The 26,738-nt window shown below is 36.1% G+C and overlaps 4 protein-coding genes across 4 annotated transcripts; all 4 read left to right on the top strand.

Annotated features, from left to right (window-relative positions):
* Positions 1-612: 612 nt before the first annotated feature.
* Positions 613-2,520, top strand: LOC133518356 (uncharacterized). The gene is made up of 3 exons (XM_061852028.1): positions 613-748; positions 1,264-1,331; positions 2,144-2,520. Exons 1-3 carry the CDS (start codon positions 643-645, stop codon positions 2,348-2,350), a joined length of 381 nt encoding a protein of 126 aa, XP_061708012.1. The 5' UTR covers positions 613-642; the 3' UTR covers positions 2,351-2,520.
* Positions 2,521-4,961: 2,441 nt separating this feature from the next.
* Positions 4,962-8,096, top strand: LOC133518355 (uncharacterized). Its single transcript, XM_061852027.1, has 3 exons — positions 4,962-5,100; positions 6,620-6,690; positions 7,712-8,096. Exons 1-3 carry the CDS (start codon positions 4,995-4,997, stop codon positions 7,913-7,915), a joined length of 381 nt encoding a protein of 126 aa, XP_061708011.1. The 5' UTR covers positions 4,962-4,994; the 3' UTR covers positions 7,916-8,096.
* An 8,876-nt stretch (positions 8,097-16,972) lies between these two features.
* LOC133518396 (uncharacterized) lies at positions 16,973-19,123 on the top strand. The gene is made up of 3 exons (XM_061852072.1): positions 16,973-17,115; positions 18,189-18,256; positions 18,421-19,123. Exons 1-3 carry the CDS (start codon positions 17,010-17,012, stop codon positions 18,631-18,633), a joined length of 387 nt encoding a protein of 128 aa, XP_061708056.1. The 5' UTR covers positions 16,973-17,009; the 3' UTR covers positions 18,634-19,123.
* A 4,396-nt stretch (positions 19,124-23,519) lies between these two features.
* On the top strand, positions 23,520-26,243 carry LOC133518354 (uncharacterized). Its single transcript, XM_061852025.1, has 3 exons — positions 23,520-23,662; positions 25,468-25,535; positions 25,692-26,243. The coding sequence occupies exons 1-3, from the start codon at positions 23,557-23,559 to the stop codon at positions 25,902-25,904; spliced, it is 387 nt and encodes a 128-aa protein (XP_061708009.1). The 5' UTR covers positions 23,520-23,556; the 3' UTR covers positions 25,905-26,243.
* The last annotated feature ends 495 nt before the right edge of the window (positions 26,244-26,738 follow it).

The raw sequence follows: 26,738 nt of genomic DNA, 5'->3' as shown, positions 1-26,738 counted from the left end.
TACACCACACACACTTCATCATGTGGAAATTTTGGATGTATATGTAAGTCGGGTGACAATGCAATATTGTGATACCATCGAGCTGATCTGATGATGGAGATAGGAGGTGGCCATAGGAACTCCTGTGATGAAACAACGCAACCTAATTGTCTTTGGGGTAGAATTGCCTCGACGAGTATTAGTTGCGTGTGGCACAAAAGTACAGTCAGCGATAAAAGCTTGTATCACAATTGTTATTAATGATTCTCAGTTTCCTGAATATCACATCTAAGAATATCATCAGACAACAAAAGAGCCTCTTAGTTTTGTTTTATTAAAAAATTAAGTTGATTCTAATAGTAAAATTTGAAAAACCTTTTTTTTTTATTAAAGCCACCCGAAACATGAAGGATTGACTATTTGTTACAATCTGACGACTGATGCCTTTACCCGTTGAATCAATAAAATTAGATACGGTCTTTACACGTGTCACTGCGTGCACTAACTGCAACGTTCTCAAACTGATCACCAGTGAAACTTATGCCTTTAGAATAAGGTTCCAAAATGACAATTTAACATTGTTGCCCGATGGTATGACGTCACACGGAACGGGCTTTATAACGGTGTCGGCGTTGACAGCCCGCCATCCCCGCCGCCGCCGTCATGTCGCCACTCGCCTGCTCGCTGGTCGCTCTCGCCGCCCTGTTCGCCGTATCCGACGCGAGAGGGCCTAGGACTGTAGACCCTTTTTGCTCCAGTTCATATTTAGGTAATTTGGATTAAACCGTACTGTATACTTTAAATTAGTATTAAATAAATATTTTGGTACTTGAATACTATATTATTTATTCTAAGTTTGTTATTATTTAAATGTGTTATTGGTTTTAATAAAAGTCCAATGTTAATTTATATAAAACAAATATGTCTTCATGTTCCTATAAGCTGCTGTAAATTCCAATACCTAACTATGTATATATGTATGTATGTACCTTTCATTTTAAGTAGTTATTTCCCAAGTTACGATACATGTAACATTTATACACATGCATAGATATTTTATTACTTTACCAATTAGAAATACAAAGTTGAATAAAAAAAACATATATATATATATATATATAATTTTTATTCATTTTTAAGGATATAATGTATCGTGATTAAAATTGATAGAAAAATATATTTCTTTATAATTATTTAAGGGTAAGTGTAAATTGCATAGTTACCATTTCGAAATTCAAACGAGTAGAGTTTATCATAAATCTTATTTTATCTTTTATTTTTCAGGCGACGCATGGGGAGCACCTCATGCATTTAAGCTGACTGTTTCTGGTGGTGATGTCGAAATCCCTGATGTAAGACAGTTAAGATTTATATTTTTTATTTTTTGACGACCGGTCTGGCCTAGTGGGTTGTGACCCTGCCTATGAAGCCGATGGTCCCGGGTTCAAATCCTGGTAAGGGCATTTATTCGTGTGATGAGTATGGATATTTGTTCCTGAGTCATGGGTGTTTTCTATGTATTTAAGTATTTATAAATATTTATATATTATATATATCGTTGTCTAAGTACCCTCAATACAAGCCTTATTGGGCTTACTGTGGCACTTAGTCAATTTGTGTAATAATGTCCTATAATATTTATTGATTTTTCAATTAATGGTAGCGATTATCTTGAGTTATTTATTTATTTATAAATAAATAAATAAATTTATTTAATATTTAAACTTTATTGTTCAAATAAAGAAACATGTACCAATGGGGGACTTAACGCAAAAAGGCATTTCTACTAGTCCACCTTATAATAATTTCATTATTTAATATTAATAAAATGTCAAGTGGTGGCTTAAGTAGGCGGTATAGGAGAGTTTTGGAACACGTTTAACATTGGTAGGCAAAATTCTTTACATTTGCATGTAATTTCAAATAACATTCGTAACTGCAGAAAAAATGTGTAGTAACTAGGTAACTACCAATGTTTACTTTGTTGTAATTTTCATGCCATTACTAAAACTGTTGTTTTATGTATATGCGCAAGTGTCATTTGTACTTGTGTCATTACTTTCGCGTAAACGGCCCATGGTATTTTGTACAGGTCCTGACCTGTACAAATTTACATCCTATTTGCATGCTTATTATAGGGACTAAGATTATTATTTTATTTCAGAGATGCAAGGAAGGTCGCATATTAGTGGGCCAGGACATTAGCGTATGCAACTCGCCCAATTCGAATCCCGAGGTTCATCCGTTTCACTTCGGTCAGTACCCGTTCAAGAAAGTGTACATCGATTGCCCCCATAGCACCCGCGGCTGCTCGAGCCTCGAAGTGAAAGTGACACAGTATTGCTATTTCAAAATAGGTCATAAAGGTTAAAAAATAATTTTATTTTTACCTATATACAATGAAAGGTTTATTTGAAATTCTAACAAAAAATGTAATTTGGTTATATGGTCCGCTTTTGGCGTAAAATATTTTTTTATAGTCTGGTAATAATTTATTGGGTTCAATATTTTTAGACGTGTGGCAATAAACAATGATTTTTATTACTGATTTTTATTTCAACTATCCCAGGATAAGTCAGATTTATGAGCGTGGAAAAAGAATAAAGGACAGAATATATTAACACTTTAAAGCAATCAACTGAGAATTATAAACCAAAATACATGTCATTTTCTAAAATAACATCCCAGAGCATGTCTGGCCAAGCTCAGTGTAGGTAGTTACCCGTCCGAGAAAATAGACCTTAATTGGTTGCTATTAGTAAATATTTTATAAAGTTATTAAAGCTAACTTAACTTTCTTTAACATCTATCTGCTCGCACGCCTTCCATGTGCCCCCCTTCTTCTGGGCGTTCATCCTGAGACGACACTGGTGCACCTTGGGCGCACCTCTCCTGTACTTACACTTACAAGTACGCATAGCTGGTGCGCCTGTCCTACAAGTGCGGACAGTTGGTGCGCCTCTTGTACTAGTACACGTGGCCAGTGCGCCTCCAATAAGTGCGCACAGTTGGTGCGTCTTCTCCTAGGCGCGCGCCGCCCTTCAAGCGTGCGTGCCTGAGCACGCTCCTGGAGTGACCTTTCTAAAGTCTATTCCTGCCGATCGACGGTTCCTCCCTCCTTCCTTCAATTAATCTTGGACTTGACCGACTTTTTCTTTAAGTTTATATTGCTAAGCTTTTCTATATAGTGTCATATTGACTCCACGTTCTTGCTGGAAAAAAGTAACCTACCCCTGACTTCTTTGTTTTAATTAAAACATTATATTCCACCTACTCACTACACCATGTTCAGTCACCTTGTTTCAAGAGCTTTGGAAGAGTACGTAACGCGACAAGATATCAAACAAAAAAAAACTTGTAATCTGCTCTAGTAGACCTAATATTATGTAGAAAAAGTTTTAAAGACTATAATGAAAATAACGAAACATAATAGTAAAGTAAGTATTTTTATTGCTTTCACCATATTAATATAAATATAGAAAAAATAAGAGGAGGTCCACGTACTAAGAAGCTTGAATTTTACACGGTCTAGGACTAGGGCTTACACGGCTTTTGCTGACTCTATGTTCATTTCTAAAGGCACATTTTAGGAGATTTTCGGGTAACTTTGTCACGCTCTGTATGTAGCTCCGTACAGTTTGCTCCAGATATTATTTTAAATTGTATGAATACATGAGTAATGATTTGACAATTTGGTTCTTTCTTGATCTAGATCGTATGTCTTGTCAGCCTATTTAATCCCAATCAAATTTAACGTCCCTTTCATCTTTAGCACCTTGTACCGGACAAATGGCCGTCGCGCCAATATAGCAAGTACATACTAACACTGCATTATTTCAGACATTTTAGTCATGAGAAAATAAGTAAGGTCTGGCGGCTCTAGGATCTTGCTCTATTACCTTTGTATCAAATCAGCCTTTTTTCGAGATACTGATAAATTTCTCCCTCGAATCTTTGCTTGAAGTTCACGTACCGTTATAAATGAATACATATTACCGTACAATATTATTTTCCGTGACGTTCTCGCAATCGCAATTGAAATGTATTTCTTTTTCAGAATATGGTACATTGATTTGGTCTTAAATTAGAATTATAGAGTAACGTATTCTGATTTCATAGTAGCCACAAAGGCAGCCGTTACAAAACTATTTTAGTTTATAATTTATATGCAGTAAAGTAACTTATTAAAACAAAAACAAATTACAATATTTAGTAATAATTAAAATTCTTAACTATGTAGTTGTTACAAATAAAAAGCCAAATTTTAAAGTGATATTATATCAGGCCATCTGAATACAAGAAATAAAATCAGAAGCCTTACCGAAAAAACGAATATCTAAATACATTACAAGCTTTTATTTAGTTTCAACCTGTACATACATGAGGTGACCATAGGAACTCTGTGAGAAAACAACACAAGAATTGTGTTTAGGTTTGTTAGACTGGGCTAATGATGAGTACTAGTCGGAAAACTACACTCAGCGATAAAAGCATGTATCCTAAATGACATTTTCGACAAAAAAAATGTTTCATGGTACAGTCTCAGTATATTTAACATTCGGGGAGTTATTTGTAGGTAGATGATTTCTATGTGATAACTGATTTTTGACACCATATTAATACTATTGTTCTGAGAGAATATTTTCAGAAATAACAATAAAGCATGTTTGATTTTTATTGAAATACAGGAATAATTTTAAATTAATAGCGTAAAACTTTTTTTATAGTATATAGCCAAATTAGACAAGAAATGTTAACCATTAGTCACTTACTGACCACTGATGACTTTACCCTTTAAAACAATAAAATTAGATATGCTCAATTGCTCATTACACGTGTCAATGGCATGCAATATCAGTGATACTATTCATTGACTAACAGTGATACTTATATCTTCGCAATAAGGCTTAAAAATGGTCATTGAACAGTAATGCCCGATGGTGTTACGTCATGCGTAGCGGGCTTTTTAACGGAGTCGGCGTAGAGAGCGAGCCATCCACGCCGCCGCCGCCGCCATGTCGCCGCTTGCTTGCTGTCTGGTTGCTCTCGCCGCGCTGTTCGCCGTGTCCCACGCGAAAGAAATTGGGATAGCCAATCCTTTTTGCGGCGGTGTATCACTAGGTAAAGTGCACTTTAGACTTTAAATTATTATTTAAAGATTTAGGTACTTAAATTTAGTATTTAAAGTACCTTCAGCAATCTTCATGTTCCTCGATATTGATGTAGCAATAATGATGTGTGTCTGGTTTTAGCTTTCATTTTAAGTAATTTATTTTTCATTTTAACGATATTTGTTAAAATAACATACATAGAAACTATATAAGTAGTCTGATATTTTTAACCGACGAAAACAACGGAGGAGGTTCTCAAGTCGACCCGTATATTTTTTTTATTACTTTACCTATTAAATACAGAGGTAAATTTAACAAATAACGTGCTAACAAATTAGCTAACAATATTTTTTACAGCTGATATTACTCGACTCCTGAGGTATTTAAGTATAAAGCATTATAGGCTTAATGATATTATTTTGAAGAAAATTTGAAAACAAATTTGCTACATAAAAACACCCAGTTAATGAGATAATTGCTGAGAACAGATTCTAGAACCTCTTCTACTAAAACTTAACTGGCTATTTAAACTTAATTGTTTTAATGTAAAGTACCATGTCTTAAAATATCGGTAGCCAATTTGTTAGCAACTTTTATAGGTACAATACTATACTGTATATGCTCAATAATAAATTGTATAGATATCTAAAATACAAGTCAAAATTTACTTAGTTTATGCGGTGTTTCTAATTATATTTTAGGTAATCATTGTGTTTCATAATGGCAATATTTTCTGTCTTAAGGATCTGTTTCACAAAGTCCAAAGTATCGGATAGCTAATTAACAAATAAATTAACTCAGATAAAACTTCCTGAAAAATCAGCACTTTATCTATCAGTTAAGCTTATTTGAAGATTGTGAAACGGCAACGATGACTTTATTCGTCAGATAAGTGGCAAGTAGTTAAGTACTTTCCTTGGACATTGTGAAACAGGCATTTAATCTTTTATATTGTAACTTGATTGAAATTGACAGAAAAAAAGAAGATATTTAAAATTATTTAAGTGTAAATAATAATAATAAAAATGATTAGCTTAGAATGAAGATGAATATGAATAAATAAATAAAGGAAATAATAATAATATTATTTATTGTGCACAACGAAAACATGATTAAATACAGCATTCGAAGATAACCGCCTCACTAGCCTAGACATAAAACGCCAGTTACGGAAAGAGAGACCTAAGCCCTCCTACGTGTACACGTTCAACGCAGCTGGTCAACTTTATTGTCACGCGTGCAATAGAGTATTTAAGATCAAGTTCGGCCTGGCCAGCCACATTAGGGCTCATGCTAGACAACGTCCATAATATGTTTATTTGGGGTCGCCGTCATCGAAAACGATGAGGAGGACTATATAAATACAGCAATTAACATAAAAAACTTACCAACAACAGGCGGTTTTATTGCTAAAAAGCGATCTCTTTACACCATTAAATAAAGAAAAAAATTTTTTTTTTTTTTTAAATTGCATTAGACTATTTTAAAATTCGAACTAGTGAAACTTTTCCATAAATCTTTTTTTACAGGCGAGTATGAGTCCATGAATACGGTTTCATTTAAGATGACTGTTTCTGGCGGTGCTGTCGTCATCACTGATGTAAGGCTTTATTTAATGTTTTTTTACATCATCTTTATTACGTTAATGATAATATTTTTTGATAATTATACAAACATTTATTTAACTTGCCCTGTTAGTATGTATGTATTATATGTATGGTTTGTGTTAGTCTGATCTTTGAAGCTAAAGACCCAATTCCCGGAGTCCGATTGAGCTGAAATTTGGCATATACATATATAAGTCAGGTGACAATGCAATATTATGGTATCATCGAGCTGATCTGATGATCGGGACAGGATGTAATTCAAGTAATATTCGTAATTGCAGTAAAAATAAGTATGTTTGTAGCCAATACGTTTTATGATGTAATTTTTATGCAACTAGTAAAACTGTCGTTTGATGTATGTGCGCAAGTGTTATTTGTACTTGTGCCATTTCTTTATTCGCTCACGAAAATACCCCTGACAGACGCGGGCAATTTAGGTTTGACAATAGTGCAAAGGCAAATGAAATTTGCAAATACAGCAAATATGTCGGCATTATTATTTGCAAAGGCAAATGAAATTTGCAAATACAGCAAATATGTCGGCATTATTATGTGACGACCGGTCTGGCCTAGTGGGTAGTGACCCTGCCTATGAAGCCGATGGTCCCGGGTTCAAATCCTGGTAAGGGCATTTATTCGTGTGATGAGCATGGATATTTGTTCCTGAGTCATGGGTGTTTTCTATGTATTTAAGTATTTATAATTATTTATATATTATATATATCGTTGTTTAAGTACCCTCAACACAAGCCTTATTGAGCTTACTGTGGGACTTAGTCAATTTGTGTAATAATATCCTATAATATTTATCCTATAATATTTATATTTATTTACCTTATTATTATCTATTTAATTTGCAGACGTATCAGTTTGATTTGCAATTTTAATTTGCCTTTACACTATTATCAAACCTAAACTGTCCCCGTCTGTCCAGAGTGTGCTCATGAAATAGGTACATACATATCAGTGCTTGTACATTGATTTTTATGCTTATTCGAGATTATTTTGTTTTAGAAATGCCCGAGAAATACCAAATTAGTCGGTCAAAACCTCAACGTATGCAACGTCGCCTATTCAATGCCTGAGCTTCATCCATATGAGTTCGGTCTTTACCCGTTCGAGAAAGTGTTCATCGATTGTCCCAAGAGTACTTTGGGATGTGATAACCTCGAGCTACACGTCACACAGTATTGCCGAGGCATTCTGGCAGGCCATTAAGGGTAAAAAATATTTTTTACCAATAATTCAATCAAGGTTTTTTTTAATTGTCAAATTCACTATATTTTACACTTGCTCCACTTTTGGCATTGTGGAGACAAAATGATTTATTTATGATCTGGTAATAGTTTAAAATTTTGTTCAATATTTTTCGGCGTGTGGCAATAAACAATAAATATAATTTCTGTTTTTTATTCCAAGTCTCCCAGGGTAACCCAAACTATTAAACCTAGAATAGATATAAACCACAGAAAGTCTTACCATTTTAAACTGAGAATTATAAACTGAAATAGATATTATACTCAAATCAGCTGAAACTATACTTTCTATCTCTACCTTAAGTTGCCATTTATATATTGTATATGTGTAAGTATAAATATATATATATATATATATATTTATTGTATTATATTATATTGTATATTTATTAGTATATTAGGTATTGTTTTAATACTTATATAAGTAGTATGTGTGTTTGTATTTAATAGTCTCCATATTTAGCTCCTTGCACTACCTGTTGACTTTTGTATGAGTTCGAAATTTCCTGCTACCTAAAGGTTGTCTGGAAGAGATCGCTTTTTAGCGATAAGACCGCCTGTTGTTACCTGGTTCTATTTTCCTTTAAAATTCATTTGTAGTTTTACATGTATGTAAAATGTATAATTGTTGGTGCAATAAAGAATATTAATTTACTTACTTACTTATACTCGTAATGCTCGAGACCCTCAGTATCTATTTCATTTTTTTACTTATATTAAAGTATTGTGACTATCTAACAAAATAAATCACATCATTTGAGATTTTCCCTCGTTGCTACAATTCAGGAGCTTACTCTTAAGACGACAGATCTAACACCAATTTCCATCGAATCATGTGGATGCGAAATGATTATATATTAAATAACACATGATATTAAGGAAAAAACGCTGACGATGAAAGTAAGTATTAAAGATTTTGGCAAGCATTTCATTTTTGGTACAAGCTTTTATGGCTGAGTATCAGTTATCTGTGGAAAGAAAAGTACGGTTACTTTTCTTTCCACAGACAACTAATACTCATCGAGGCAAATCTAAAATCCCAAAACACAATTAGGTTGTGATTTTTTATCACAGAGCTCCTATGGTCCCTTCCTGTCTTCATCATCAGATCAGCTTGATGGTATCATAATATTGCATTGTCACCCGACCTACATACGTATGCAAATTTTCATCAAGTCAAGTCAAGTCAAAATATTCTTTATTCAAATAGGTCTAGCAACAAGCACTTTTAAATCGTCAAATTTTAGAAATATCATCTTAATCTAAATATCAGAGCAATTTATTGATGCAGTTATTATTGTTCTAAAAAAAACATTGAACTATTATAGATATGGTAAACTTAATAATAAGAATTTCACAAAAGGATCGTCAAACATCAAAATTGTATAAAAATACTAGTCTAGAACCTTTCTAGAATAAAACCTAAATGTCAAAAAATACGGTCGGTGGTCGGTATGATTGGAAGTCGAGAAGTGGGTCAAATTTAACTTGCAAGATCCGTACAAACATAGTTGCATTAGGTACATTGCAAGTTAAATAAAAGCTTGTAATAATACGTAAGTCTTTATTTGTTACATTGTAATTATATTTTTGGAATAAACACAAGAGACTTTAATCAATGCCATTATAAGAACTAAGGGTTCCCACTTTTTGAAGTACCCTATACCTACTATAGTTCCTTTAAAATACAAGCTGTTTGTGTTCAATAGTCGGAATGTTCGGGGTTATTCAGAAGATTTCTCTAAAACATTCAGGCTTCCAGAGGTAAACGAAATATTAGGGCAACATCACAGAAATGCCACCACTTATTAAACATTATAACAAGGAGGCAAAGTCTCTCCTTAGATTTAAGGGTTCATCTCACATCGATGGTACAGACAGTGTCCTTTCGAATTTCGTCAAATAATCCCATATTCGTCATTTTGTCAAATAACACGTGGCCCCATGGAGAGCTTTAATGTCATGTAGAACACCTGTTGGAACCCGTTCACAGGCGCAACAATAGACACCCATGAACCGGTCGCAGCAGGTATTGGGACTATGGTAGAAACCGAATGTATTAATAAACTTTTTCTCAAACTTGCAATGAAATGTTGGCATGACTTATTTCAAATTAGGTCCGGTAATAATACGTATCCGGTGCGATGAGTGAAGATGATAAGTAAAGAAATTTCAAAAGCCTTAAACACCTAGGCCTGCAAAGTAACCTTCTTTTGTTTTTAAACGTCAAATTGTGACACATCGTCTTGGCATTCAACCATCAAATAGTAGTAGATTCTAAATTTGTTTTTAGCTATGTAAACCTACGAATAAAACAAATTGGCCCCCGGCCAGCACCATCTATGGTGTTCCGTGGGTCCCACTCGGTAACCATTTTAGCCCGCCTTTCAGGGTGCATGCGGCAGACATGTCCAGCCCAGTCCCACTTAAGCTTAGTGGTCTTGACTCCTACATCTTCAACTCGAGTTCTGGAGTGCAGTTCCGTGTTTCTGATTCGATCAATTCTGCGAACACCTAGTATACTGCGCTCTATCGCTCGCTGGCAAACCTTGAGTTTGGACTTTAGAGCCTCCGTTCACGACCATATTTGAGCACCATAGGTTAGGATAGGCAGAATACACCATGTCGATGAGTTTGCGCTTGAGACACAGGGGAAGATCACCTATATCAATAGCGCCTTCATGGACTAGAAACTTTTCCAGGTGTTGTCAATACGTCTAGTGACCTCTATGGTTTGCCTGTTTTCAAAGGAGGGTATCTGGCTCAAGTAAATGTACTCATCAATGTACTGTATATCCTGCCCATCAACCGTGACCCCGTGGTTTGCTGCATTGGTCATCAGTTGCGTTTTCACTCTGTTCATTGTGAGTCTCGCCTCAAGGCTCGCCGAGATCTTGTAGCATGTGTTACAGTTCAACTGTAACAAGAGTTTACATAGTAAAACTTAAGCAGGTATATTAAACACTAAAACAGAAGTGTGCAGGACATATCCTGAGAGAAAAAAACTGAGAAACAGACTAAGGAGAGAAACGAATAGTACCCAATAGGTTGTGAAAGGAACCAGGGTGTCCTATGGAAACGTTGGAAGAAGACTTGGAAGAAAAAAGTAACCGGCCCAGCACAGACAGAACTTGCAAGTGATAGGGAGAAATATGAATATTTGGAGTCAAGCTTTTGCTACAAAAAAAAAAAAATTGTTTATTTCGGACCATAATCCATAGAAATTGATTAGTAGCTTCTTAAAAAACTATGTTAGTCTTATGAATAAATATGTATCTACAGGAAACTTAACCTAGTAGGTATTGGGTCTTACCCTATTTGTCCCTCCCAATAATCACATTAACCCAGTATTTCGTGAGCGGGCAGTCGAGGCGATCGGCCAACGTCCTTAGCATGCTGTTGCTGCTTCCGCGCACTCTCCCAAGCAGTGAGGCAATTCTTTTTCGCCTTATGGCAAAGAAGTCGTCGGTTCTAGCCTCGGCGAACATGCCCGATGCGCTGCAGTGTTTAGGTCGCCTCAACAGCATTCTAAGGACGTTGTTGTATTGCACACGCAGTGTATTATAGGCCTTCTGTGTGAATCCAAAAATTGTGCTTTAAAGAAACATTCCTAGCTTGAAAATATGGTCCAAATCTAAATCTAATATCATACTAAACGTGTGTTAAACAGGTGCACGAGCGAATAAATTGATTAAAATATTTATATGATCTAAAGAAAAATCTGTATAAAATAAAAACGTACTTAATTAGTAAATCTTGGTAAATTATCTACGGTAATTTGAATACCGATCCACTTTTGTATAACAAAATAAATTGATACGCTACTTTAATAGTCTGATAAATACAACGATAAAGTAGGTATTATAAATACCTATTGTAACCGGGACTCGGGAGCGATGGGGCGAGATGTAAAACCACAATGTGCACGGATATCTTTTATTGATACCAACCACGGTCAGAGTAAGGTACACTTATAATTTATGCGCCGAGTACTAAAGTAACGATACGGGAGCCGTTTAGCGTCACCTAGTAGTCGGTAGATCGTAACTAGTGAGCCGGGAATCCGTCAACACCAGTAACTAATCCGCTGAAGAAAGATAACATATAAAATCAGCAAGCCTACTTATGAAATCTGAGTCGAACAGTCGTTAGCGTGTTCTAACTCGACGCCTGCGCCATCTATTGGTGGTGGATGAAAGTTTCCGTAAGGTGTAGTTGCGCTACTCGGTGCAGGATGGTGTTACTGGTACGTCGTTCTAGGTGATTGGTGTCACACTATTGTTTTTGAATGTCCTTTTTAAAACGGAATGCCGATTCTAAATTTTAAATTTGTTAATTGTCTAAACCACGACATGCCACAAGCACAATTTTTTATTACGATTCGATTCTCCAAATACGACTCCGATCCATCGTATATTGAACTTTTATAGTGGGGGAAGAAATTGCAGAAATTGTATATCGACTTTTTTCCCAGCCGATGCCGCTAGTTTCTTGGGTCAAAGAAATCTTCTTGGCTACCCCTGATGGCACGATCTCATAGCTACGAGGCTAGATCACTTTTGTTTGACCCAAAAAACAAATGTACCAAGCGGCATCGCCTGGAACAAAACGGTATATTCACTGCACTTACTTCCCTCACTATTTGGGTTTAATACAATCCAACTAGAACAAAGTACCATTTAAGATAGGCCCTTTTTAATTTCCATTGAATTTGAAGTTTGGGACTACTTTCGAAGTTCGACTATATGAAAATATGGTTTCGCTAATAGAGCAACAATAAAGATTAGTAAGCTATACACAACTACAAGGTTACTTATACAAGGGTGTCTGGAAGAGATCGCTTTTTAGCGATAAGACCGTCTGTTGTCTGCCTCTAAATTTAATCAATTTCTTCAATCAATCAATTTTCTTGTATATTTTTACTGAGGTGTGCCAATAAAGAGTATTCTATCTATCTATCTATCTATAACTATGACATCTTTGCGAGAAAAATATAGATCTTAAAGAAAACACTCGACAAAAGTAACGAATTACTCATATTGGTTTTCTTTGTACTTTTGAGCATTTTTTAAGAAGAGCTCTATACGCTACCTATGATGATAATTGATTAGACATAGCATAATAATTTGTATGGTTTTCATATTTTATTTTATTTTATTTATTTTATTTTAGTATATGGAAAACCAACAGCGCTATATATATCTAGAACTTCCAATAGAATTACAGAGCCAATTACAGGTTCTCACTTACAAAAATACAATAAATTATAAAAAGTTTTCGCCCATCTTAATTTACACATACAAGTTCCTACAGCATAAGAACAGATCTATATAATATATAGATATATATATATGATTCATGTTTACAAAAAATAAATTAAAAAAAGAAAAAGTAGTTAAATCCTGTGAGTACATATTCAAAAATGCACCGAGCCTTGTCCTGCGCCAGAATTATTGTCACCCATGAAGTGAATTAGTGTCATATCACGGAACAATGGCCTTTCGGACCTTTGGGAGGTGAGAGCGGAGTCAAAGCCAACACGTAGAGACCCTTTTCAAGCTTTTATGAAATGTAAGGGGTACACCGAGTGGATGCAGCAGCAGCTGTCCGTGCCATGACACGAGCAAGGGCAGCATCCGCCATCTGCGTGCGTCCTCAGCAGGACAGACGCACGCAGAGAACGCAGAGAACGCAGCTCTCTTGACTCACTCTGGTCGGCCGGCTAAGGCGAGCCAGGGGCAAGAAATCCTGTATAACCCTTCCACCCACTTTCTGGTGACAGAACTCCCAAGGAGAACTCGATTATGTGGGATCGCTACTCCCCAACAGCTCGCCACAAGCTCCCCTCGGTTAATTATGATTTATTATTTTACAAAAGAAATCAAATCAAAAATTGCCGGCCTCAGATGTTTCTGATATCATTGATGATTTGACCGGTAAACCCTAACTTCCCTTCACTTCATCAGAACCAAATACACGAGCGAATAAATTGGTTTGGTATTTGAATCAGCCGTGGAAAAAATATTACTCAATTAAGTATGAACGCATAGGGATCGATTTGTGTATTTAGTTCAAGCTTGTTTTTAATAAAATTATTTGATGTAATAGGTGAATTGTATCGGACTGTGACAAAAGGCGCCTCATGTCCACGGTTATTAGTTATGTTCTTATGAGTATAATCTAATTGCGCTTCAATAATTAGAGTAAATACAATAGATGAACTAATTTTTGAGATTTGCATCATATTTTCATGATGACTGGTTTGACACATCCCACTATACATGACATCCTTTCAAAGGGTTTTTGTTTGATGAATAAAGTAGCTCAAATAAGTTTTTTGCAAGAAAAAATAATTTATGGTACAGGCTTTTATCGCTGACTGTACTTTTCTTTCCACAGGCGACAAATACCTACTCATAGAAACAGTTCATCTGATTTACATAATTATGTATGCAACGCAACTCAGACGAGCAGGTCAGGGCAGATTATATAAAAACTTTATTTTAGAATTCTTCTGTGCTCACTACCCTTTTTCATTATGGCTTGAATTTTATAAAAGTATTCTGTACAATAAAATAAGTTGATTATAACTAAAACAATTGGTTCCAGGACACTGTACTTAGCGTGCTTGAGTTTGGTTGCATATTCAGCAGCTCTCCCAGCAAATCTAAGCGTGAGGATACGGTGCAAACGTGCTGACACACGGGGCATCCCACAAGAGGCACCAACCCTTTTGCCGTGGAACCAATGTAAATCCGTCCGGCCTTTTTCCATCAGTGCGAGACAATCCTGGAAGCTCCAAGCCCGGCGAATCGCATCATTGATAGTGTGATGTCTAGAAAAACACCCTGCGCATCTTTGACAACTTAGTCCATGGTGGCCATTTTCCTCGACCATGACGCCACAGACACACCGGTGCAGCTCGCAGACTTTACAACCCAAACGCAAGGCAACCGCTATCCTCAGAGAGACATTATCGAGCAGGGTGCATAGCTGAGGGGAAGGTAATGCCTGGAGCCATGCTCCCGACTAATAAGGCCTAGTTGCGGCCTTGAGACGCGCTACGCTAAGTCTGACCCAGCCGCGCTGCCCACCAACGTTGCGCAAATATCTTTAGATGAGATATCATTCCATGCTTTCTGGGAACCGGGGTTATCAGGACGCTCAGCACTTTGGCAAATCGTGAACCACCTAGGAAAAGCCTCAGCTACTAAAGGTATCAAGGGTTAAGTAACTTTAAAAAGTAAAGGTAAAAGTTAGGTTACTTAGTGTACATTTCATAACTAATTAAAAAAAGTTCTTTGTCAAAAGTTTAGTTTTTGACATAAGATTTATAATTATAATTTTCTTTCAACAGTCAACACACACAACAAACAACCACACTCACACACAAACAATTCAAACAAACTCAAACACGTTTAGGTTGCATTATTATATCACAGAGTTTTCGATCTGCGGTGGCAGCATGGTTCCATTTTTATCACTTGTCACTATGCCCGTCACTTTCGCGCTTACATACTTGTTCTGACAAGTATGTAAGCTATAGTGACAAGTGATAAAAATGGAACCATGCTGCTACCGCAGATCAGCTCAATGGTACCATAATATTGCATTATCAAGCCCGGATGACGGAAGCAAAAAATGCACTTTTCCTAGTGCTTAAATAAATATCGACTATTCTATCGACATCCATACGAACAATTTTTGAATCAGAAATTTATTGATCAAGCTCATTATCTTACATGCCAGGTTGTTACACAATATTACATCAGGCTTACATTATATATTATTTCAGTTAACTAATTACATACCATATTATCACACTCACGGGAATGTAATAGTAAAATAAGAGTAACAGTTCTAAATAGATACTTTTCTCATAGCTTACAAACCTCTTTAATGTCATATTTGTTTATCGCAATTATAAACCATCGCAATCAGTTTAAATATCCTCCAAAAGTTTAAAGTGCACTTGTCAACATTACATCCTCAAAGTCAACTTTACGCAATAAATATCAGACTATGTTGAAGAAAAACGTTAGCGTTTTAACTTTAAACATCTTAAATAATTTGATATCTGGAAAAGAAGCGGAACTGCGTAGTACAGAAGTAATTCATAACGACTGTGAATTATTTAAATTTGCCCCGATTACTACAGTAGATTTAGAACGTTCCTTTAGTTGACTGAAATTAATGGATTTCATTACTAAGGCGAAGGAGTAAAATTTCGAAAAAAAAATTGCGTATTATGAAAATTACATGAAATATTTTAAAAATACAAACAGTATTGCAACTTAACTTCCTCGCACAACGTATCGGTATTGCGATACAACGAGGAAATGCCGCCAGCATCCTTGGTACAATGCCTCAAGAGCCTATTTTAGATATAAGCTAGTTATAGTAATCATCTGTATATATCTATTATGTATTTGTTATTGTAAATAAATACTGAATAAAAAACAAACAGTTCATTTTAATTTTGTTTACAACTATAATATTTCTGGATTTCATAACTGTGGTCTAGTACATCGTGCTTTTTATCGACATCGACTTATAAAATGTATGTCCTCGCACTATTGACAATTCACAAATAATTTCTCCCGTCATTCGGGCTTTGAATGTATCGCCCAATTTACTCTTTTTTTATATTGTAAACTGATCGGTGACATCATAATAGTGAAGTTTCAGCATTACAGCAGTCAAATTCAGTTTCCAACATTTCGTTTGCAAGACTTGACCCGAAAATATAATACATACATAACTAGTTAAATAGAAGCTTGCAAAAAGTACCCATTAATATGATACACGTCCCCAAAAAACAATAAAAAAGTTTGGGTTCCTAGTTTGGTTAGAGCCTACAGCCAAAACTAAACCTTACTACTTGTTACCTGCTGGACGTTGTACCTTTATCATAATAAACAATAAAATTAGCTATGGACGATAATCATTTCACGGCTGCGACTGCGTACCTATGTCCATTCCATCGTGCAAAGATCGCTATATAACGCCGTCGGCGTCGACAGCAAGCCATCCACGCCGCCGACGCCGTCGCCGCCATGTCGCCGCTCGCCTGCTCGCTGCTCGCTCTCGCCGCACTGTTCGCCGTTTCCAACGCGAAAAATGTTCACATTCCAAATCCCTTTTGCGATGAACGAATGAGAGGTTAGTATCAATTTTGTATATTTTTTTATGATCCTGATACATACCTAATAATAAGCTTTGTTTTGCCTATTAATACGAGTACTGCGTTTCAATATGGCTACGAATTTGTAGTAGTAATTAGTGCATATTTATTATCAATTCACATGTGACGACATAGGTGATAATTAGTCTTATTTTATAAACCTTACAGCGACCTTTACAGTTTTCTTGTGCGATGTGAAGGCAGGTTATTATTAACCTTAAAAATCCTATAGTTTTATTTATTTATAATTTATTGCACATAACATATTAAGTACAAATGGTGGACTTAATGCCTTAAGGCATTCTCTACCAGTCAACCACTGGGTTAAAAAGAAACGTTTGTTAGGTGCAGGCTTTGTAATTGAGAATAATTAACCGATGTCACTACCTACTCTTTACAAATTAAATACTAATACCTCACCTTAATACCTTTTGCCTCAAGGGCCTATTTTAGATATAAGCTAGTTATAGTAATCATCTGTATATATCCATTATGTATATTGTTATTGTCAATAAATAACGTTCTATTTGAATACTAATTAATATGATGAAATCATAAACTTAAGCATCATCGTTTCCTACTACTATATACTATAACATAGAACAACACAAAAAATGTAAGTTTTGTAAATTTAGTCTTCGAACAATAAGATAATTCATTTGATTTGCGACTTGGTTAATGTGCGCAGAGCTCTCGTCCAAGGGGCCGTGCGCATCACCCCGGTGCGCGCGTGCCTTTCGGCAAGCAACTCAAGCTAGTTAAATCTTATCATTCCGAGCACGAACAGGGTTGGATACATTCGATATTAGAAGGAGTACTCCATACAATTTTACGTACAAGAACCTGATTAATTTATTTTCGATTCTTTCCAACGTAGTATTTCATCTCATTTGGGCTCCAGACGCAAGAACTGCTCTTAATGTAGCTACTAACTAAACAAGGGCTTCGTACAGTGCACGGATAGCTCTTACGTTGGAAAGCCCATGACACTGCCGCAGAACGAAAACCAAGTTCCTATATGCTTTTTTATGTTGATGTTTATTTTTTACAGGCATTGAAGGCGACAGTAGTGAACATTTCAAGATGACTGTTTCCGGTGGTGTTGTGAACATCCCCGATGTAAGGATATACTTATTCTCAATGTAATTTGGCTTGTTAAAATTATCTCGATGAGTATTATCAAAAAAAATGTTGATTGTTGATAAGTACAGTCAGCGATAAAAGCTTACATCGAAAATGAAATACTGACTGAAAACTTATTTGAAATTGTTTTTTGTGAACAGAATTGCACCCGATTGGGCCGAAAGTTGGTGGGCGAGGATGTCAGTGTCTGCAACGCGCCCTATTCCAAGCCCTTGCTCCGCAGTGTTTTTGGCCTTTCGAACAAGTTCGGGATACTGGGCATCGATTGCCCCACAAACACCAACGGATGCATGACACTCGAATTGGACGTCACGCAGCATTGCAAAATGGACGTGCCACTGGTACGCGGATAATAAGCAGCCAATATAACTTTATTCTCCTAAAGTCCACGGTCCTACACATAGTACTAATAATTTCAATTAAATTTTAGTCGTATTTAATTTGAACAGAGTTGCATTAATTTTAAATCAAATGAAATTCAATCTTATTTCATACAGCTCTAAGTCAACTACCAATATTTATTTTATAATAACGGGCTTTAGGAATCTATGGGAATATTTTTTTTTTTTTTTACTTAATTTAAATGAAGGGCTTAATAAACATTCTGAAGTAAGCCAATGTCTTTTGGATAACCACTCACATGCTTCAGGTAGCTGTAGCGACCAGCTGTCATCACTATTTTATTTATTTTATAATAATAAATGTCACTGAAAACTACCAATCGAGTGAGTGGCTAAATATGTTCTGCTTTCGGCGTCGTGGATATGAAAGTATTATTTGATTCTGGCTAAATTTGGTTTTATGTTTTTTTGCGTGTGGCAAATTAAAAATTGATAATCATAAGTGTTTTTTATTTGATAGTACCAAAGACGGAGAAGTAGTTTTTTTTAATGATATAGTCGATATAGGAGGCAAACGAGCAGACGGATTACCTGATGGTAAGCAATTACGCCGCCCATGGATACATGCAACACCAGAGTGCACCGTGCGTTGCCGGCCTTTAACATGGGAGTACGCTCTTTTCTTTAAGGTTTGAAGGTCGTATCGGTTCGGAAGTACGCAGGCGACAGTTAATTCTACAATTAACTTGTGCGAGGCAGAAAGTTTCTGGAGAAACGCACAGTTAATGACTGCCAACCATTTACTTAGATGGTTGATAGTCTTCAACTATGACCACCACTTGGTGAGGATGGCAGTCATTAACTGTGACGGCTATGGCGAAAAGAAGCGGCAGGGATTAATCCGAACAATTCCTCGGAGCACTCCGCGTTATACATGCGATAGAAAATGCAGAGTGAAGCTACATCTCTAGGCAGCTAGCGTAGTTTTCAAAACCAGAAATATGTTTTAGAAAGAGTAAGATATTTTCAACTTATAAATCTAATAGGGTGCTTATAATCTAAAAATTAATTTAGTATGGTGAATCGTTACTTGTGAATTTCCAATATGACTTGGAACTCCGGTAGTCGTCTAAGAAGTGCAACGTTCTTACGGTAGATGTCGCTAGGGTCCCCTAGACCCACATGGTGGAAAAATTTGCTGCCTATGGATGAGGTCTTGGTGGCTCAGATGGCAGAGTGCTGGAGTATCGATCCAGTTTCCGTGAGTTCAAGTCTCACCCAAGACAGTAATTTTTCCACTTTTAAATTTATAAGTATGGTTTGCTTTTTTTTATTCATTCAATATATTTCTTTCCCTGCACCAATTCTAGGTATCTCTGTTTGGCCCTATGGTTGACTGGTAGAGAATGCCATTTGGCATTAAGTCCGCCATTTGTACATTGTTGTATATTTTTGGTGCAATAAAGTCTAAATAAATAAACCCTCCAATAGCTCTTACTTTTTTTAATTTAATTTAGAAGTGGAGATGTTTTCATAAATTCAGTTTATTTGTAATAAAAAGAAATCTGTGTTTATTTTGTGGTGTAATTTGTAACAAAAAAAATAGGCAGATATAATGTAAGACAATGAAACAAATTATGCATTTAACCATACATAGAAAGAAGTTGTGGGGCTTCGAATATCAGATTTTGGGTAATGTAGGAAAAACATTTAAAATATCGTATCTCTCCTAGGACCTATATGGCTCCTAGGACCAAGGTTCCAAGAATGGAAAGGATCCTTCCAAATGATACCACCTACACCCTAGAAATTTTTGACGGGTCATGTGCCAAACACCCTGTACAACAGTATGAATAAGGCAAAAATGTATTCTAACTCGAATTTAAAGGGTATTGCACCTTCTGACACTCAGAAACAAGCAGAGTAGAGGCTAGCCCTAGGCTCGTTCCTTGGCCAAATAAACAAAATATAGCGTTTTTTGTTTTTATAACATTGTTATTTATTTTTTTATAGGTGAAATTATAGGTACTTCTTATCTGATGGCAGTAGGGACTGAATATGTATAAATTAGACCTAGCTGAAATGTACTGAGAGCTCTCATGTATTGACAGACTTCTGGCCCATATGACTGACATTGATTTGACACATATTATGTATTTCCAACTATCCATTCTCTATTGAAAAAAGTTGTGAATGGCCATTAAAAGTTCTGATTGTCAAAATATTAAATTCTATATAATCACAAAAAATTCTAATCATGCTGTCACCCGCACAGTCAAAACTTTACACAAGATCAAAAAACTTTGAGCAAAACAAAAAATCGACCAAGAGCATGTCTGGTAATGCATAGTGTAGGGTTTCGTAGCTACCATTCTGTCAAAAAAGGCCAAATGGGGGCTATTAGTAAGTATCATATAAATAAATAAATGAATATTATAGGGCATTATTAATCAAATTGACTAAGTCCCACAGTAAGCTCAATAAGGCTTGTGTTGTAGGTACCTAGACAACGATATATATAATATATAATTATAAATACTTAAATACATAGAAAACACCCATGACTCAGAAACAAATATCCGTGTTCATCACACAAATATATGCTCTTACCAGGATTTGAACCCGGGACAGCTTCATAGGCAGGGTCACTACCCACTAAGCCAGACCGGTTGTCAAAATACCGTCAATATACATTACTAACATAAATGAGTATCTTTGCAGCGCTTTATACGTTTTTTCACTATGAAGAGAAGATTTTTTGCTATAACTCATAAACGGCTGGACCAATCATATTCGCTATAGTTTTCAATGAAAGTATTTATTAAGCCTTTGTTTCACGATTTTTGTCTGATAGTTTGGACCCATTCCATAAGGTATAGGGTAGGGGGGGGGTCAACATATATTTTTTGACGCACCGGCACGATATGTTCCCAAAATATGAATTAAAAATGATTTTTGAAGACCGTTATTTGTTTTGAAAGACCTATCCAACAATATCCCACACTTTTAGGTCAAAGCAAAAACATCAAAATATAAAATAAAACCATTTCGTATGGGAGGTATCCTAATTTTTTTAATAGTTTTTATTTAACCGTTCTGTTTCAATGCATGATTCATATATCCATGCAAAATTGCAATTTTCTAGCACTAACGATCACGGAGCAAAGCCTCGGACATGAAAAAACTATAAAGGTTTCTAGGTGACTACGAACCCCTTTAAACATAACTTGTCGACGGTAGAAGGGATTTTGACTGCCTTTTGAAGATATGTGTAAATAAATAAAATAAACGGTAATTTATAAAAAAGTTATTTCAAACACATTTTTGCGCGATACAGCATTTTAGATTTTTTTTTACCCGCAAGAATGCTGTAACTCACAATAACTGGAATAATATAGGTTAACTGGAAGAAGTCCCTCTAAGGGATAAGTTCGCCTATGTACGTGTAGTATTTACGTTTTATCTGATGTAATCAATATTTCTTTTTCTCGTACAATAAAGTGTTTACTTACTTACTAAAATGTAAAAAAATACTATTACAGTCCCTTCCTAATCGCTCTCCTGCAAACCAAGTGGCGTATGGCACAAATGAATTCTCACCCGACGGCATAGTAACTTAAAAAAACCGGCCAAGAGCATGTCGGGCCACGCTCAGTGTAGGGTTCCATAGTTACCCTTCCGTCACAATAAGCTAAACTGGAGCTTAAAGTATAGTAAATTATTAACCAAGGGATGAAACGGTACCTTTCACCCGAGTTAAACAAATAGGCAAATTTGCATAATCAGTACCTAATTAAAGTAAGTCTTTTTACTATGAAGGGAAAACTTTTTGCGATAAGTCAAAAACAGCTAAACTGATCATGTCTGCTATAGTTTTCATTTAATGTATTTGTTAAGCTCTACTTCCACGATTTTTTTCATATTTTTTGGACCTATGGTTCAAAAGTTAGAGGGGGGGGGACACATTTTTTTTTTCTTTCGGAGCGATTATATCCGAATATATTCACTTTATCAAAAAATGTTTCTTGAAAACTCCTATTACTTTTGAAAGACCTTTCCAACAATACCCCACACTCTAGGGTTGAAGCGAAAAAAAAAATTCACCCCCACTTTACGTGTAGGGGAGGTACCCTAAAAAAAATTAAATTTTTAGATTTTATTATACGACTTTGTCGGCTTTATTGATTTATATATCCATGCCAAATTTCAGCTTTCTAGCACTAACGACCACGGAGCAAAGCCTCGGACAGACAGACAGACAGACAGACAGACAGACAGACAGACAGACAGACAGACAGACGGACATGGCGAAACTATAAGGGTTCCGTTTTATGCCATTTGGCTACGGAACCCTAAAAACGCTGCATAACTTTCCCAATGATAAAAAAAATTCTGACAAGTAATTTTTAGTTTATGTCATAGTGTGACTTTACTCCAAATTTTGCATGCTACACTAAGCAGGGTATGGTTGAACTAAAATATGTCATCGTACACCAACTGTAAACTCACATTCAGCAAATAAATTAAAATATATATCATTGAAGTTTAATAATAAGTTTGACCAATATTGCCCTTTGTATATGATAGCTTAATGGGATGATTTTGAAAATAATTCATTATTTACTTAATAGATTGTAGTTTTTATTTTAAAGGCCAATTTAGAAAAGACGTTTAAGTAAGAAAAATACTTAAACTTGATTTTAAACGTAATTTTCAGGAATTCTGTAATTGTTTAAAACCTACTTACGAATACGCAAAAGAGTTAAAAAAAAGCTTACTAAGCGTTGTGCCTTTACCCTAATAAACAATAAAATTGGTTATGGATGATAAACATTTCACGGCTGCGACTGCCTACCGTTTTAATATGCAGAGATCGCTATATAACGGCATCGGCGTCGACAGCAAGCCATCTACGCCGCCAACGCCGCCGCCGCCATGTCGCCGCTCGCTTGCTCGCTGCTCGCTCTCACCACACTGTTCGCCGTTTCCGACGCGGAAAAGGTTGGGGTTCCAAATCCCTTTTGCGATGGTCGGATGAAAGGTAAGTATCAACTTTAATAAGTTGATATTTTTATTGTTATAAATAATAATAATATAAATAAGTATATTAACCTTTCTCTTATGTAGTGAACATACATATATGAAATTTGTTCAAATACGATTTTCAAAACGGCCAAGGTGACTAAAAATATCTGAACATTAATGTATTGATGAATACTTGGCTTTGTTCCGATTTTTGTAAAGATATTGGCCGTACTGCGGTCTTTACAGTTTTCTATTTTTAGTGCATCTTATAATATTCTTGCCTGAGTTAAGTTTACTATGCAAGTAAGTAGAAAAAATAAATATGTACTATTTATGCACATAATTATATGGTGGCCTTGTACGCAAGTTACCTATTTATAAGCTTTGCTTAGTTTGAGGCAAGGTCGATTTGTGTAAGATTTTCTTCAAAAAATATTAGGAAAATGTTCCTGTAAATGATTTTAAATTACCTACCCACTTGTACATATATATTCTATGCATTCTTAGATCGTCAATTGACAACCAAAACTCATTAATTACAATAAATAATAATTGAAAATAAACTTTGTTTTACCTATAAATAGTGCATTCTCACTATGGCCCTGAATTTTGACTATTATACTACTACTATAACAAAGAACAACACAACACAAACAATATAACTTTTTTTTAAATTTAGTCTCGTAACAATAAAATACATCAGTTTGATTTGCAACTTGGTTAATGTGCGCAGAGCTCTCGTCCAAGGGGCCGTGCGGAACCCGGTGCGCGCGTGCGACTCGGCCACCAGGGGTGGCTTGCGCCTCCGACACACGTACCGTTAATTGACCAATAACCATTACAAATTGAACCGAAAATTGTAATGGACGGTTACAGTTTACGGTTCAATTTGTAATGGACAGTTTCATTAGCGATTCGTCTAGCACTGGTGGGGGCGCATAAACACCTATCGTCGTTAGTAACTCTGGGTATATTAACACTTCCACGCACTAACTTGAATATAGTATAAGAGGCTAGTGCCAATTCCCTTCTTTTTTTTATACTTCGTCGGTCGCAAACAAGCATACGGCCCGCCTGATGATAAGCAGTCTCCGTACCCTATGTACGCCTGCAACTCCAGAGGAGTTACATGCGCGTTGTCGACCCTAACATCCCCGCCCTCGTTGAGCTCTGGCAACCTTACTCACCGGCAGGAACACAACAGTATATGAGTAGGGTCTAGTGTTATTTGGCTGCGGTTTTCTGTAAGGTGAAGGTACTTCCCCAGTTGGGCTCTGCTCTAGATCTGGGATGACATCCGCTGCGCTGTGCCCTACCACAAAAAGCGAGATGACATTCACAATGCCCATACCTCTCTTTTAGACGTAGTTTAAGGACGTACCCGGGTCCAACCTCTAGCTGGTTATATTCCATCATTCCGAGCGCAAACAGGGTTGGCTATAGAAGGGGTACACTCCATAAAACTTGAACCCGTACCCGTGAATTTATTTTGGATTCTTTCCAACATAAATTTGTATTTCAGCTTATTTGGGTTCCAGACGCAAGAACACGCTTCGTTGCGCGTCGTACAGTGCGTTACGTCATGGCTCCTCTACACGATGGCCCAGCGCAGGCCAGTCCAAGGTCATTTATGCGTTAGAGGGAGTAAGTGATATTGCTAACTCATTCCACCGCATAGCTGCGTCCCTTAGACCGGCCTACGCTGGGCCATCAAGTAAAGGAGCCCTAGGAGGAGGAGCGTTAGGAAACCCGTGATACTGCCGCAAAACGAATCCCAAGTATATTATATTACCTTCTTATGCTAAATTTTTCTTTTTACAGGCACTGAAGGCGACAGCGTAATAAATTTTGAGATGACTGTTTCTGGTGGCGTAGTGACCATTCCTGATGTAAGATATACATAATTCTCATTTAATTTGGGCTTGTTCATTGTTTCGATGAGTATTAATTGACTGTTGATAAGTACAGTTAGCGATAAAAGCTTGCATCAAAAAATGAAACACCTATTGACTTGAAACTTATATGACATTGTTTTTTGTGAACAGAAATGCTCCCGGGTAGGAAAAGAGTTGGTGGGCGAGAATGTCAACACGTGCAACACGTCCAATTCCAAGCCCTTGTTCCGCAGCATTTTGGGCCTTGAGAATAACTTCGGGATAATTGGCATCGATTGCCCCACAAACACTATCGGATGCATGGCACTCAAGTTGAAAGTCATGCAGCATTGCAAATCGATTCTGCCACCGGTACGCGGATAATAAACACCCAATATGATTTAATCCCCCTAAAGTCCAAGGCCCTACCTATAATACTAATTATGTCAATGATATTTGAATCGTATTCATTTTGAACAGAGGAGCATTTCGTTTGCTTTGAGTATTTTAAAACAAACGAAATTTGATCTTATTTTCTGTAGCTTTCTAAGTTAACTGTGTCTTTTCTTTAATAATGGGCCTTAGGAGTTTATGGTAAAAATCAATTTATCTTTATTTATATAATATGCTCTGCTTTTGGCGTCTTGGAGACGAAATTATTATTTGATTCTGGCAACATTTTTGGCGTTTATTGGCGTGTGGCATATTAAAAATTAATCATCATTTGTGTGTTTTTATTTGATGGTACCCAAGACGGAGAAGGGGAGAAGTCTACTTTTCGAAACCAAATATAGGTACGTTTCAGAAATAGTAAGAATACATTTTTTTTTTACTTACCTCTCTAATATATTGTAATATATAAAGGCAAAAAAAAAAATCTAACACCAATTTGATATAAAACTTTCAAATTTAACATAGTTCCCTGTTCTAAACAGTATATCCTACAAAGTGTGCTTCTGAGTAAAGAAAACATATGGTATTTTAGTCACTTAACGAAAATAACTTTATTTTTTTGTGTGAAATTGAGATTTTGTATTTATTTCTCCAAGAATGGAGGAGCTCTTCAAACTTACCATGATACTAAAATCAGACGGCAAAAAAATACCTTTTGTGATTTTATTGTCCATGCGATGCTATGCGATACCCGAAAGCTAAACCTCAAACCCGATCCACACCATGTTATATTATGTTTTATTACACCAGGACAAACTGCAAAAA

The sequence above is a fragment of the Cydia pomonella genome, chromosome 5, assembly GCF_033807575.1.
Source record: "Cydia pomonella isolate Wapato2018A chromosome 5, ilCydPomo1, whole genome shotgun sequence".
In the NCBI taxonomy this organism is placed as follows: Eukaryota; Metazoa; Arthropoda; class Insecta; order Lepidoptera; family Tortricidae; genus Cydia; species Cydia pomonella.
Note: the sequence above shows the minus strand (reverse complement) of the source record. Positions and strands in the feature narration are given on the sequence as shown.